The sequence below is a fragment of the Mobula hypostoma genome, chromosome 1 (assembly GCF_963921235.1).
Source record: "Mobula hypostoma chromosome 1, sMobHyp1.1, whole genome shotgun sequence".
Classification (NCBI taxonomy): Eukaryota; Metazoa; Chordata; class Chondrichthyes; order Myliobatiformes; family Myliobatidae; genus Mobula; species Mobula hypostoma.
The window spans coordinates 113,524,056-113,539,835 of NC_086097.1; the positions used below are offsets into that span (position 1 = coordinate 113,524,056).

The 15,780-nt window shown below is 41.8% G+C and overlaps 1 protein-coding gene across 4 annotated transcripts in view; it reads right to left on the bottom strand.

Moving 5' to 3' along the window:
* Positions 1–1,446: 1,446 nt before the first annotated feature.
* Positions 1,447–15,780, bottom strand: part of LOC134350052 (frizzled-6-like) — an 81,825-nt gene continuing 67,491 nt past the window's right edge. For all 4 annotated transcript variants that reach the window (XM_063054975.1, XM_063054969.1, XM_063054991.1 and 1 more), the window contains exon 7: positions 1,447–7,521. In XM_063054975.1, coding sequence (XP_062911045.1) covers positions 7,350–7,521 — 172 coding nt within the window. In that variant the 3' untranslated portion in view covers positions 1,447–7,349. The remainder of the gene's footprint in view (positions 7,522–15,780) is intronic.

Sequence of the window (15,780 nt, forward strand, 5' to 3'; positions counted from 1 at the left end):
AAGTTTGCTGACGATACAAAGATAGGTGGAGGGGCGGTAGTGCTGAGGAAACGGAGAGTCTGCAGAGAGACTTGGATAGATTGGAAGAATGGGCAGAGAAGTGGCAAATGAAGTACAATGTTGGAAAGTGTATGGTTATGCACTTTGGCAGAAAAAATAAATGGGCAGACTATTATTTAAATGGGGAAAGAATTCAAAGTTCTGAGATGCAGCGGGACTTGGGAGTCCTCGTACAGGATTCCCTTAAAGTTAACCTCCAGGTTGAGTCGGTAGTGAAGAAAGCGAATGCAATGTTGGCATTCATTTCTAGAGGAATAGAGTATAGGAGCAGGGATGTGATGTTGAGGCTCTATAAGGCGCTGGTGAGACCTCACTTGGAGTACTGTGGGCAGTTTTGGTCTCCTTATTTAAGAAAGGATGTGCTGACGTTGGAGAGGGTACAGAGAAGGTTCACTAGAATGATTCCGGGAATGAGAGGGTTAACATATGAGGAACGTTTGTCCGCTCTTGGACTGTATTCCTTGGAGTTTAGAAGAATGAGGGGAGATACCTCAGAAACATTTCGAATGTTAAAAGGCATGGACAGAATAGATGCGGCGAAGTTGTTTCCCATGATGGGGGAGTCTAGTACGAGAGGGCATGACTTCAGGATCGAAGGGCGCCCTTTCAGAACAGAAATGCGAAAAAATTTTTTTAGTCAGAGGGTGGTGAATCTATGGAATTTGTTGCCACGGGCAGCAGTGGAGGCCAAGTCATTGGGTGTATTTAAGGCAGAGATTGATAGGTATCTGAGTAGCCAGGGTATCAAAGGTTATGGTGAGAAGGCGGGGCAGTGGGACTAAATAGGATAAAATGGATCAGCTCATGATAAAATGGCGGTGCAGACTCAATGGGCCGAATGGCCTACTTCTGCTCCTTTGTCTTATGGTCTTAACCTGTCAGTAAAGGCCACACTGAACAGGGTAATCCAGGGTATTCAGGTACTCTACAGTGGTTTGTGCTGCAGGTACATAACAGGTATGACACAGATGTACAGAATTCAGCATTACATCTCAAAACTGGGAAGACGTTGCTCCAGTAGAGGTAGCTGGAGGAAACCGGTTCAGGAGGGGGGCAGTGCTACATAAGAATGATCTCCACTGTGCTGAGAATAAGCGGCAGATGTGAAAGGAGAGACTGAGAAACCCCAAAAAAACAACCACTAACCATAACCACTTCTTACTTTTAGCCACACTGCCCCAAAATATGTAGATCCTGGGTCGGTCTGTACAGCCACCTGAGGACCTACCAACAGAGGAGTCATCATACTCAACTCCAGTGATGGCACGACTATTTACTGTCATTGAACTCTCACTGCTCCAAGAACAACGCAAACCATCATAAATAAATATGGGAATAGAAGTGACACAAAGCAATCCACTAATGCACACTTCCAAATATGCAGGTACAGCATTTTAATTAAATGTAAAAACCTGCACTTTGAATTAGCAATAACTCTTATAAAATAAGGACATGTTAAAGTACTTATTGTAATCAAATAGAACATCACTAGTAATCAGGTTACAGAAATACAATTTTGTGCAGAAGCAGTTGAATCACAGGCCACTCCCATTAAGAAAACATTTTAAATAGATCTATAAAAATAGCAGCAAAGTACAAAGATATTGAAGTAAACTATATACACTGCGGCCACTTTTTTAGGTACACCTGCTGGTTAATGTAGATATCTAATCAGCCAATCATGTGGCAGCAGCTCAAAGCATAAAAGCATGCAGACATGGTCAAGAGGTTCAGTTGTCGTTCAGACCAAACATCAGCATGGGGAAGAAATGTGATCCAAGTGACTTCGACCATGGAATGATTGTTGGTGCCCCACAGTGTGGTTTGAGTCAGAAATTGCAGATCTCCTGGGATTTTCATGAAGAACCCTCTTGAGTTTACAGAGAATGGTGCGCAAAACACACAAAAAAAACATCAAATGAGCAGCAATTCTGGGGCAAAAACATCCTGTTTATGAGGCCAGAGGAGTGTGGCCAGACTGCTTCAAGACAACTCAAATGACCATGCATTACAACATTGGTGTGCAGAAGAGCATCTAGTGCGGGTGGGGGGAGTCGGTGCTTTTGCTGCAGCCTGTATGAAGGGAGGGGGAGGAGGGGCTTCAATGTTTCTATCATTCATTCTATGGTGTTTCTTTGTTTTGTTGATTCTGTGAAGAGTATGAATTTCAGTTTGTATACTGTATGCATACTCTGATATTAAATATACCTTTGAGCCTTTGAACAACACATTGAACCTTGACATGGATGGGCTACAGCAGCAGAAGACCACACAAGGTTCTACTTCTGTACCTAATAAAGTGGCTTCTGACCTTGTATATTAGAAATACAGCAGTGTAGTCACACGTGACATTTAGCTGATCCTTTCCCAATTACTTTCAAAGGAAAATCCTTGGATCTTATCAAGTTCATTCATATTTCAGTAACTAAGCCACACATACCAATTCATTGTTAGAGTTTTCTTTTACATTAGCAGACATGAGTTTGAAATCCAGAGTAAATAATTTATAATTATATCGCACTAAATTTAGTCCCAAGCACATTTTAATTGCAACACACTGCTAAACATCACAGTAACACTCATCTCCAGGACGATCAAAGGGAGCTCGTTTTAGAATGCAAGGACAAAAATTTGTTCCAATTACTGAAATGTATTTTTTTAATACAGTAACACACATTTTATTCAAGTAGTTCACTTAGATGAAAAACTGTCTTCGATGAATTCAATCCATAATTGTGGCAGACTGCGTTTGAAAATATAAGTCAGCAATATTGACTTCATACACCTCCTAAAGATGCAATGTTTAGTAAATAAAATAGATTAAGTTAAAAATACTCATTATATGTCTCCCATTCTCAAAAAATAGGAACACAATCCATCTGCAAACATATTGTACATTTTGCTGCCTCACTCTTAACGTGCCTGGAACTCAAGCACCCCTCATTCAAGGTGACAGTAGCAGATCCATACTGGCTTCAACTCCTCTTCTGTGCCAGTTTTCTGGATCCTTCAAATATTTATTCATTTTTATCTTAAATAAATCTTTTCCTACTAGCTTCCACCCTGTAGGTAAAAGATAATAGGAAGTAATAAGCTCAATTTGGTTCAAAACAGTGCAAAACACAGCAAAATAAATTTCTGCTGATTTTTACTGCTTTGAGGATGCAAGAGATAAAGAATTGAACTTTTTCATCAATCCAGCTAGTGGCAACACTAAATAATCTGGAGTAGATTTCCAGTTAGAATACCTTTCACCATTTCCCTTACCACATATCCTCAAGGCGTCATTACCTGCCATTTTATACGAAGGCGGAGCTCACTGATTCATTGTGAAGAAGCTTGAATTGAAAAAGCTTGGAGTATTGTGAGCAGTTTTGGAACCCTTATTTAAGAAAGGATGTGCTGATATTGAAGAGTTCAAAGGACGTTCATGAGAATGACTCCAAGAATGAAAGGGTCATCATACGAAGAGCGATTGATGACTCTGGGCCTGTAGTCTCTGGAATTTAAAAGAATAAGGGAAGGATCCCATTGAAAGCTATTGAATGCTGACAGGCCTAGATAGAGTGGATGTGGAGAGGACGTTTCCTATGGTTGAGGAGCCTAGGACAAGAGGGCACAGCCTCACAATGAGGCGGAAATTCTTTAGCCAGAGGGTGCTGAATCTGTGGAATTCAGATGGTGGCTTTGGAAGCCAAGTCATTGGGTGTATTTAAGGCAGAGGTTGATAGGCTCTTGATTAGTCGGGGCGTGGTAGGTTACAGAGGGAAGGCAGGAGGACAGGGTTGAAAGATAAAATGGATCCGCCATGAAGGAATGGTGGAGCAGACTCGATGAGCCAAAATGGCCCAATTCTCATCCTATATCTGATTGTCTAACTCACACAGATGGAACTAAGGGGAGGGATGAAACCACAGGTATTTATTTGATGGAGACTAAAATAGAATGATGGTGTTAAAAGAAGAATGTTAGAAGGAGAGTAATATGGGGGAATCATATGGGGGAAACTGCCTTGGCTGAACATTTAATTTTCCTTAAACACATTATAAAATTACATGCTGATTTCTCCATGTACCTGTCCAACTGCCTTCTGGGTTGCCACTCTCTCTGGCAGCTCATTCCACTACCTACTGGATTGAGCTTTGATACAGCTCCTTCAATCAAACTGAATCATGGAATGGTACTTCCATGAGAAAGTTTTAATCATTAAACTGGATCAGTCTCAGCACAGAAAGACGCAGCAAAGGAGGTAGACACGTGGCCCAATTTTACCCGTCAACTCTTTTGTAGGGCTATTCAATTAATTCCACTCCTTGGCCTCTTTCAATCACTATACAAGTTGAACAGTCTATGGCTTGCTAAGGGTTTGAGTGATGAAAATCAAGGTGACTTACATCTACGTACTCTGTGCCCCACACAGGATAGCACAGCACAGAATTACATAATGCATTACAGCCGTACATGGCAGTAAATTCTAACAGATTCACTACCCTCTGGCTAAAGCAATTCCTCCTTATCTCTGTTCTAAAGGGACGTCCTTTTATTCTGAGGCTGTGCCCTCCGGACCTAGAATCCTCCACTATAGGAAACATCCTCTCCACATCCACTCTGTCCAGGCCTTTCAAAATTCAATACGTTTTAATGATATCTCCTCCTCATTCTTCTAAATTCTAGCAAGTACAAGCTCAGAGCCAACAAATATTCCTCATATGTTAACCCTTTCATTCATGGCATCATTCTCGTGCACTTGCTCTGGAACCTCACCAATGTAAGCATATCCCTTCTTTGATAAGGGGCCAAAATTGCTCACAATGCTCCAAGTGTGGACTGACCAGTGCTTTATAAAGCCTTACCATTACATCCTTGCTTTTATATTCCAGTCCTCTCAAAATCAACATTAACATTGCATTTGCCTTCCTTACCACCAACACAACCTGCAAGTTAACCTTTAGGGAATCCTGCATGAGAACTCTTAAGTCCCAAAGCATTTTTAATTTCTGAATTTGGTCCTATATTGAAAATAGTCTATGCCCTTGTTCCTTCTAACAAAATGCATGACCATACACTTCCCTACACTATATTCCATCTGCCACTTCTTTTCCCATTCTCCGAATTTGTCTAAGTCCTTCTGCAGGCTCCCTGTTTCCTCAAACCTCAAACCTACTTGCCCTTCCACCAATCATTGTATCATCCGCAAACTTGGCCACAAAGCCATCAGCCAAACCGCTGACATATAACGTGAAAAGAAATGGTCCCTACACCGACCCCTCCAACACTCCACGTGTCACCAGTAGCCAACTAGAAAAGGCCTCCTTCATTCCCACTCCTTGCTTCCTGCTAGTCAGCCATTCTTTTACCCTGTAATACCATGGGTTCTTATCTCGTTGAGCAGCCTCATTTGTGGCACCTTATCAAAGGCCTATTATAAATCTAAATAAACAATATCCACTGACTCTCCTTTGTCTATCCCACCTGTTATTTCCTGAAAGAGTTCCAACAAATTTGTCAAGCAAGATTTCCCCTTAAGGAAATCATGCTGACTTTACTAGAACTGAAGATCTTAATTGTCTTGAATGAAACCAACCAAGGTATTGCCGTTAGAGATGCTTTAATGCAAATTTTAAACTGACGGCATTTAAATATGAAGAAAACCAAAGCCATCATTTATCTCCACCATAGATTGTCCCCAGAATCAGTTCCTGAAAACTATTTGTAACAGTTCATGATGGAAATGCAGCTGTGAACATCTACCCCAGGCAGCAGCAGTTGCTTACCGTAACAAGTGATCTGCTGGAGGTGCTCGAGTGGGGAGGCAACATCTGTGGGAGGAAAGGAATTATCTTTACATCAGAACCTGAAATTTTGTCTGGAAGCATTGAAAATTCCTTTCCTCCCACAGATTTTGTTCCACCCACTGGGTTCCTCTTGTAGATTGCTTGTTGCTCTAGATCAGGGGTTCCCAAACTAGGATCCACATACCCCTTGCCTAATGGTATAAAAAGGTTGGGAGCCCCTGCTCTAGATTCCAGCATTTGCAGTCTCTCATGTCTCCAGCAGAAGACGCCTGCAGCCTCAAATCAAATACATAACACAAGACTCCCAACATGGACATTTAGTCCTGTAGTTGCAAATGGTAATGTGACTGACTTGAGAGTTCCAGTGCTATGTATACATATGGCCAAGTGGTTAAGGCATTGAACCTAGCGACCTGAAGGTCGAGAGTTCGAGCCCCAGCTGAGGGAATGTGTTGTGTCCTTGAGCAAGGCACTTAATCACACATAGTTCTGCGACGACACTGGTGCCAAGCTGTATGGGTCTAATGCCCTTCCCTTGGACAACACTGGTGTCGTGGAGAGGGGAGACTTGCAGCATAGACAACTGCTGGCCTTCCATACAACCTTGCCCAGGCCTGCGCTCTGGAGAGTGAAGACTTTCCAGGCGCAGATCCATGGTCTCGCAAGACTAACATACATACATACATACACACACCCCAGTTTAAAATTCCACCCTACATGCACTAGACTACATATATTTATTTTTATATTCTGACCAAAATATACAGATTTAAACTATTAGCTAATTTTGCTGTGATTCATACCCATTAAAATAAATCTATATATCAACTTTGCTATCTTCTTCCAGTGAATTTGACCATATAAAGCTCCAACTTATTTTCCCTGAATACTTTAAACTAGACTGCTCATCTTCTATTTTGTACCACCTACACCAGTGTACAGAATAAATATGACCCAGCCCACTAATGGAAATTGGTTTTGTTCTAGATCAGTCTCTATAGTGACTACAGCTGCTTAAAGTTATTCTCCACTAATAATATTTCAATTCTCTCACTATGTAATCAAGTACACAAGATGAAATAACATTTGAATTTAACAATATTACCAAATGGTTGAACAGAAATATATGCCACCTAAGAATACTTTACACAACACAAAAAAATTGCATAATATTCACTAAACTCATTTTCTCCCCTCAACACAAAGCTAAAATTTAAGTATAAAATGAAGATCACCATATCAAAAAAAAACTGCCTGGAAGCATAAAAATGGTTAAAAACATGCTACTTTATAGTATTTTCCTCATTTATATTAAACTTTAGATTTACTTATGTTCAATCTATTTAAGATGTAATGCATTTAAATTACTGTTCTTGATAGAAGACAGTAAGTAGCTTACAAAACAAAGCATAGAGGGGAAGTTCACAAATAATATGCTCTGGTCAAAATATTTTACAATGTCATATCAAGCCAAATGGTTTGGAGCAGGCATCCTCAGGCATTTGAGTCATCATTCCCAGGGTCTTCCACTTTGCTGAATTCTGGCAATGCATGTACAACAAGAGAAGCACAGCCCTTGCTGCTTGTAGGACATGAATAGTGCGGTACAAGTGTGTAGCTACTTTGCAGTGTGGATTCCTCAGCGAAGTTGCCACTTGGTGTCAATCTGCAATCAAGGATAAATCACAAGTGAACACAAAGCAATCAATCTTCTTTTAAGATTTACACTTAACCTGTTGACACCACGTGGAGCTTTAAAAAAATCAGAAGTACCAGCAAAGTATAAATGTAGATATATAGACATTATTTAGTAACTCCCTTTCTTAGAAGTTTGCATAGATGCGGCATGTCATCCAAAACTTCCACAAATTTCTAGATGCACAGTGGAGAGTCTTCTGACTGGTTACATCATGGCTAGTACGGATACACTAACACCTAGGACTGAAAAAGTCTACAAAAAGTGATGGATACAACCCAGTTTATCACAGACAACGTCCTCCCCACCGTTGAGCACACTTACAAGGCATGCTGCCACAAGAAGACACCATCCATCAGGAACCCCACCAGCCTGGTCATGCTCTCTTCTCGCTACTGTCATGGGGCTGGAGGTATAGCAGCCTTAGGTCCCTCACCAACAGGTTCGGGAACAGTTATTACCCCACAACCATCAGGCTCCTGAGCTTCTCACCTGAATGCTGAACTGACTCTACAACCTACGGATTCACTTTCAAGAACTCTACAACATGTTCTCGGTATTAATCTTTTACTTTTTTTTAAATTATTTGCACGATTTTTCTTCTTTTGCACAATGGTTATTTGTCAGCCCTTGTTATTTATATTTTTTCTATAAATTCTACTGTATTTTATTTTACCTGCAAATGTCTGGAAGAAAATGAATCTCAAGATTGATAACCTTTGATAATAAATTTATTTTGACTTTTATTATTTTGAAATGCTTAGATTTTGCATTTAGCTGGAACATACAAGTTTCTCCACAGTACAGGAGAATGTAGGAACTGTGAGGCTATAGCACAACCACTGACAGGGAGGTTAAATTAAAACATGTGGTAGATAGCCTTTGTTGTAAATGTGAAGAAGCTTATTTAAAAAGTGTCACACAAACTTGACTGCCAGTAGTATCCATAAACTAAATGTGTGTTCAGTCACAAGATATTTAATACATTCTATATAATCAATGTAGTGTCCCATCCTCATCCACAATGGCCAAATGGGAAATTTGTTCTTTACCATTTCTGCTACTTGTTACCGGATTGGTCTCAAAATCTCTGTTTTGCTCAACACAAAAGAACACTTGAAGAAACATGGCCCATATTTAAATGGGGTTCAACACTATCAGAAAACTGTGGATGTGCTCCAGTTACAACAAGGATTATGATTCATCCATCTGTTGTACCTACTGGCTAGATTTATTATATCAAATTGTTCCATTTATTGACCAATATTGTCCATTCTGAAGACACAAGGGACTGGAGATGCCAGGATCTGGAAGAACACTCAAAATGCTGGAGGAACTCAATGGGTCCAAATGATGGGTCTTAACTTGAAACATCAACACTCCATTTGCCGCCATAGAAGCTGTCTGACCAAATGAGCTCCTCCAGCCTTTTGTGTGTTGTCCTTTCTAAAGCCTATCAAGTTATTTGCCAACACTCTGTTATGGTTAATTTCTAAGCATCAATGGAGGGTTCAAGATTCAAGGTACATTTATGATCAAAGTATGAATGCAATATACAACTCTGAGATTCATCTTTCCAGATAGCCACGAAACAATGAAAACCATGGAAACCGTTCAAAGAAAAACAAAATACAAATCATGCAAGCGACAAGAACATCAATCCTCCAACTATGCAAAAAGAGAATTGAGCAAATGGCAATAGGAACATCAACCACCCCCCAGGCACCAAAAAAATTCTCACAAATGGCAACAGGAAAGAAACATAGAAACCCTACAGCACAATACAGGCCCTTTGGCCCACAAAGCTGTGCCGAACATGTCCTTACTTTAGAAGTTACCTAGGGTTACCCATAGCCCTCCATTTTTCCAAGCTCCATGTACCTATCCAGGAGTCTCTTAAAAGACCCTATCGTATCCGCCTCCACCACCATCGCTGGCAGCCCATTCCACGCACTCACCACTCCCTGCGTAAAAAACTTACCACTGACATGTCCTCTGTCCCTACTTCCAAGCAGCTTAAAACTGTGCCCTCGTGCTAGCCATTTCAGCCCTGGGGAAAAGCCTCTGACTATCCACACGATCAATGCCTCTCATCATCTTTTACACATCTATCAGGTCACCTCTCATCCTCCGTCGCTCCAAGGAAAAAAGGCCGTGTTCACTCAACCTATTCTCATAAGGCATGCTTCCCATTCCAGGCAACATCCTTTTAAATCTCCTCTGCATCCTTTCTATGGTTTCCACATCCTTCCTGTAGTGAGTGAGGCGACCAGAATTGAGCGCAGTACTCCTAGTGGGGTCTGACCAGGGTCCAGTATAGCTGCAACATTACCCCTCGGTTCCTAAACTCAATCCCACGATTGATGAAGGCCAATGCACCATATGCTTCTTAACCACAGAGTCAACCTGCGCAGCTGCTTTGAGCGTCCTATGGACTCGGACCCCAAAATCCCTCTGATTCTCCACACTGCCAACAGTCTTACCATTAATATTATATTCTGCCAAGATTGAGTGAAAACAAAGAACATAAAAACATAAAACTGAAAGAGGCCAAGTGAACCACAGTCCAATGCATACATTGTAGACCCAGAACTTTGGTGCCACCCTCTAACAGCATTGAGGGAGAGAGGCCATTTGAATGTAGGGGCCGTCCTCCGGGATCAGCAACTGAAAGACCAACACACAGAGACATCTTCCTCTGGCAGCAGAGAGCAAGAGGCTGGTAGGCGGCGCTGAGCACTCACTCGCCTCGATCTTTCAATTTTCCATGCTTTAATCGGCGAGATTGGTGATAAATGGAGTCGATCATGAGCTTGCACCACAGCTTTAAGAGGAATTTCATGCACCCATGCAAAATAACTTGCATCCATTTTTAAACTAAAATACGCTGATTCCAGCAACAAACTTTTCACCTGTACAACCCAATCTGCTTCAATTAAAAAAAAAATCCCGATTTTGCTTTATTGATGACTTCAAATAGGGTGAGAATTTAAATCCAATGTAAGCCAGAAAAAGACTGCTTCAAACGGTCAGAGGACTTCATGATAGATGTTCAGCATGTCCCCCTCTGGCCAGTCCATAACAAGTCACAAGATCCTTGCATTGCAATACTATGACTGAGAAGTGGAAGTGATCCAGAGAAACAGCAAACATAGATAAACTAAGACAGATACAGCTCAGCCCAGTGCTGTCAAGTAGGGCAACAGGAAAGCCCAGTCCAGCAATGAGATTGTACAGTCCATCAGTGACTGTGATGGTAAGGCAAACTGCATGCTACCTTGCAGAAGGCTCGGCGGCAGTTCTCAAACACATCCTCATACAGTTGAAGTCAGAAGTTTACATACACTTTAGCCAAATACATTTAAACTCAGTTTTTCACAATTCCTGACATTTAATCCTAGAAAACATTCTCTGTCTTAGGTCAGTTAGGATCACTACTTTATTTCAAGAATGTGAAATGTCAGAATAATAGTAGAGAGAATGATTTATTTCAGCTTTTATTTCTTTCATCACATTCCTAGTGGGTCAGAAGTTTACATACACTTTGTTAGTATTTGGTAGCATTGCCTTAAAATTGTTTAACTTGGATCAAATATTTCGGATAGCCTTCCACAAGCTTCTCACAATAAGTTGCTGGAATTTTGTTCCATTCCTCCAGACAGAACTGGTGTAACTGAGTCAGATTTGTAGGCCTCCTTGCTCGCACACGCTTTTTCAGTTCTGCCCACAAATTTTCTATCGGATTGAGGTCAGGGCTTTGTGATGGCCACTCCAATACCTTGACTATGTTGTCCTTAAGCAATTTTGCCACAACTTTGGAGGTATGCTTGGAGTCATTGTCCATTTGGAAGACCCATTTGTGACCGAGCTTTAACTTCCTGGCTGATGTCTTGAGATGTTGCTTCAATATATCCACATGATGCCATCTATTTTGTGAAGTGCACCAGTCCCCCCTGCAGCAAAGCACCCCCACAACATGATGCTGCCACCCCCATGCTACACGGTTGGGATGGTGTTCTTCGGCTTGCAAGCCTCACCCTTTTCCCTCCAAACATAACGATGGTCATTATGGCCAAACAGTTCAATTTTTGTTTCATCAGACCAGAGGACATTTCTCCAGAAAGTAAGATCTTTGTCCCCATGTGCACTTGCAAATTGTAGTCTGGCTTTTTATGGCAGTTTTGGAGCAGTGGCTTCTTCCTTGCTGAGCAGTCTTTTAGGTTATGTTGATATACGACTCGTTTTATTGTGGATATAGATATTTGTCTACCTGTTTCCTCCAGCATCTTCACAAGGTCCTTTGCTGTTATTCTGGGATTGATTTGCACTTTTCGCGCCAAAGTACGTTCATCTCTAGGAGACAGAATGCGTCTCCTTCCTGAGCGGTATGACGGTTGCATGGTCCCATGGTGTTTATCTTGTGTACTATTGTTTGTACAGATGAACGTGGTACCTTCAGGTGTTTGGAAATTGCTCCCAAGGATGAACCAGACTTGTGGAGGTCCACAATTTTTTTTTCTGAGGTCTTGGCTGATTTCTTTTGATTTTGTTTGTTTCTGATCCACTGGAATTGTGATATAGTCAATTAAAACTGAAATAATCTGTCTGTAAACAATTGTTGGAAAAATTACTCGTTTCATGCATAGATGTCCTCAACGTCTTGTCAGAACTATAGTTTGCTAATATGAAATCTGTGGAGTGGTTAAACAATGAGTTTTAATAACGTCAACCTAAGTGTATGTAAACTTCTGACTTCAACTGCAACTATGACCCCACCAAGATCACCAAGCCAATGCTTCTGTTACCTGGAAGGCTCATGGGTTCTGCCTCATCCTAACCCCTCCTCCACCACCACAAACTTACCCCTTCCCTCTATTTTGTTACCCCATCCCTTGCCAATCTGTTTCTACCTAGATCCTGGACACTTTGCATATTCTCCACTATTTTCAGAACGTCCAATTCCTTGGCCTCCATTGCCTCATCTTCACCGTGGATGTCTGGTTCCACCCCTCATCAAAAACCTCTGTTCATTCTGGAACATTGATCAAACCAGTTCTTCTCTAGTAGCGCCCTTCTCCACCTGGTAGTACTTGCACCTTCCCTCAGCATCTCCTCTTTTCATTCATCCCACTTACTCCAAACCCAAGGTGAAGCTATGGGCACTCACATTGGCCCCAGCAACGCCTTCCTTTTTGTTGGCCACATGAAGCAATCTATGTTCCAAGCCTAGTCTAATGGCACTCTTCAAGTCTTCCTGCACTACACTGACAACCGCATTGGTGCTGACTCCTGCACCCCTCTCCTCTTTCTTGGTATCTCTGTCTCCATTTCAAGAGACAAACGACTTATTGACATTTATCATAAATGCACTTACTCCCACAGCTAGCTTCCCACCTTGCCACTTGGAAAGTTGTCATTCTTTTCTCACAGTTTCTCTACCTCCTGTGATGAGGCCATTCACTACAGGATATTTAAGATGTTCTCCTTTTTCAGGAAACAAGCAATTCACCCCCCACCCCCCCCCCACCACCCACACGAGTGGGGGCTGACTAAGCTTTCGTCTTCGTCTCTTCCACTTCCTGTACTTCAGCTGTCACCTGCCTCCCTTTGAAAAAATAGAAAGGGGATGAAGTTCCCCCAGTCCTCACCTTTCACTCCACCTGCCTCTGCATCATTCTTCAACATTTCTGCCAGTTACAATATAATCACACCACCATGCATCAGGACTGTTTGTCTCCATGTTTTGCTGATTGAGAAGTTCAACCCAGCAGTGACAGCCCTATCTGGAAGCAGGGGTATTCAGACTGCAGCGAAAGAGCTCAGTCTGAAATGTCTTTAATTAAAAATGCATTTAAACCATTAGACATGGGAGCAAATTAGACCATTCAGCCCATCGAGTCTGCCCCACAAGTCCGTCATGGCTAATTTATTATCCTGCTTAACTTCATTCTCCTGCCTTATTCCCGTAAGCAGATTCATCACTTTCTGGCTAAATAAATTCCTCATCTCTATTCTAAAGAGATGCCCTATTCTGAGGCTGTACCCTCTGGTCCTAGACTCCCTCACTACAGGGAAAAGCCTCTCCACAATCACTCTGTGTAGGCCTTTCAATATTCAACAGGTTCCAATGAAATCTCCCTCTTTCCTCTAGTAAGTACAGGCCCAGAGCCATCAAATACTTCTTGTATGTTAACCCTTTCCTTCCCAGGATCATTCTGGTGAGCCTCTTCTGGAATCTCTTCCATGCCAGCAAATCCTTTCTTAAATAAGGGGCCCAAAACTGGTCAAAATATTCAAAGTGGGGTCTGAACAATGCCTATGTAATGCCCTGGGAAAGGTTTCACTGTTAATGTAATGGTTGTTTTGTAGCAGCAATGTTTGGGTTATGGCTAGAGATAACAGGGGCTTTGGAATGTGCGCCATCCAATGAAGGGAGTGTTTTTGTCTTGTTGTGTGCCTGAGAGTGGGCTGTTCTAGGTCTTTTGTTCAGCAGAAGATGAAGAGAGAAGATGCCTGAAAGGAGTGGACTTGGACTGGGCCCAGAAGTCGATGAAACCCAGGGGAAATTGATGGAGGACTACCGGAAGGGAAACTGTGAACTCCAACGTGCACGTTAGACTGTTTTATTAAAATGGGCCCTTTCCTTTTTGTCTTTCTTTACTAACCCTCTAGTGAAATTAAGAATTATAAGGCTAAATTGTCTAATTGCATATGGTGTACTGTCTGTTATTTCATGGTACTGATTTGAAACAGGATATGACATCACGCAACATCCACACAAACAAGAGGTTTTGCACCTCAGATTTCACACACTTCGTGGAGCCAGAAACTGTCTTCCCTAGACTAACAATGCCGGTCACACCTATAAAGCCTCAGCATTACATTCCAGCTTTTATATTCTAGTCCTCTTGAAATTAATGCAAACATTGCATTTGACTTTCTTACCACCGACTCAACCTACAAGTTAACCTTTAGGGAATCCTACATGAAGGCCCCAAGTCCCAATGCACCTCGAATTTTTGAGCATTCTGCCCATTTAGAAAATAGTCTACACCTTCTACCAAAATGCATGGCCATACTCTATTCCATCTGCTGCTCCTTTGCCCATTCTCCTAATTTGTCCAAGTCTTTCTACAGAATCCCTGCTTCCTCAATACCACCTGCCACTCCACCTATCTTTAGGTAATCTGCAAACTTGGCCACAAAGCCATCAAATCTGTCATCCAAATCATTGACGTATAACGTGAAAAGAAACAGTCTCAATAATGATGCCTGTGGCACTCAACTAGTCACCAGCAGCCTCCCAGAAAAGGCCCCCTTTATTCCCACTCTTTGCCTTCTGCCAGTGCCAGTCAGTCAATCTACCCATGCTAGTATCTTTCTGTAATGCCGTGGGTGCTTATCTTGTTTCACTGTCCCCCATTGTCTCCCTCCAGTACCACTTTCCAGTTGTCCTATATCCCACTCTTTTACACTTCATACATTGGAAAAAAACTTCTTGTATTCTCTTCTACATCACCGGCTAGCTTTCTATCATATTTCATCTTTTCTCTCCTTATTGCTATTTTAGTTACCTTCTGTTGGTTTTTAAAAAGCTTCCCAATCCTCTAACTTCTCGTTAATTCTTGCTATATTGTATGTCCTCACTTTTGCTTTCAATGCTGTCTTTGACTTCCCTTGTCAGTCATGGTTGCATCAACCTCCCTTTAGATTACTTCATCTTTGAGATGCATCTTTCTTGTGTCTTCTGCATGGCCCCCAGAAACTCCAGCATTGCTGTTCTGTCATCACCCCTGTTAGTGACCTCTTCCAATCAACATTGGCTATCTCCTTTCATGCTCCTGTAGTTCACTTTACTTCACTGTAATACTGGTAGACCTGGTTTTCAGCTTCCCCCTCTCAAACTGCAGAGTGAATTCTGTCACATTATGATTACTGCCTCCTAATAGTTCCTTTACCTTAGGTTCCCTAATCAAAACTGGCTCATAACACAGCACTCAATCCAGAATAGCTGACCCCTTAGTCGAATTGCCCTTTCTCCAGTGGGCTCTACCACCAGCTGCTCTGAAAAGCCACCTTGCAGGCGTTCTACAAATTCTTTCTCTTGGGATCCAGCACCAACCTGATTTTCCCAGTTTAACTGCATGACATTGTAGCATTGTCCTTTTAACATACCTTTTCTATCTCCCATTATAATCTGTATTCCACATTTCAGCTACTGTTCAAAGG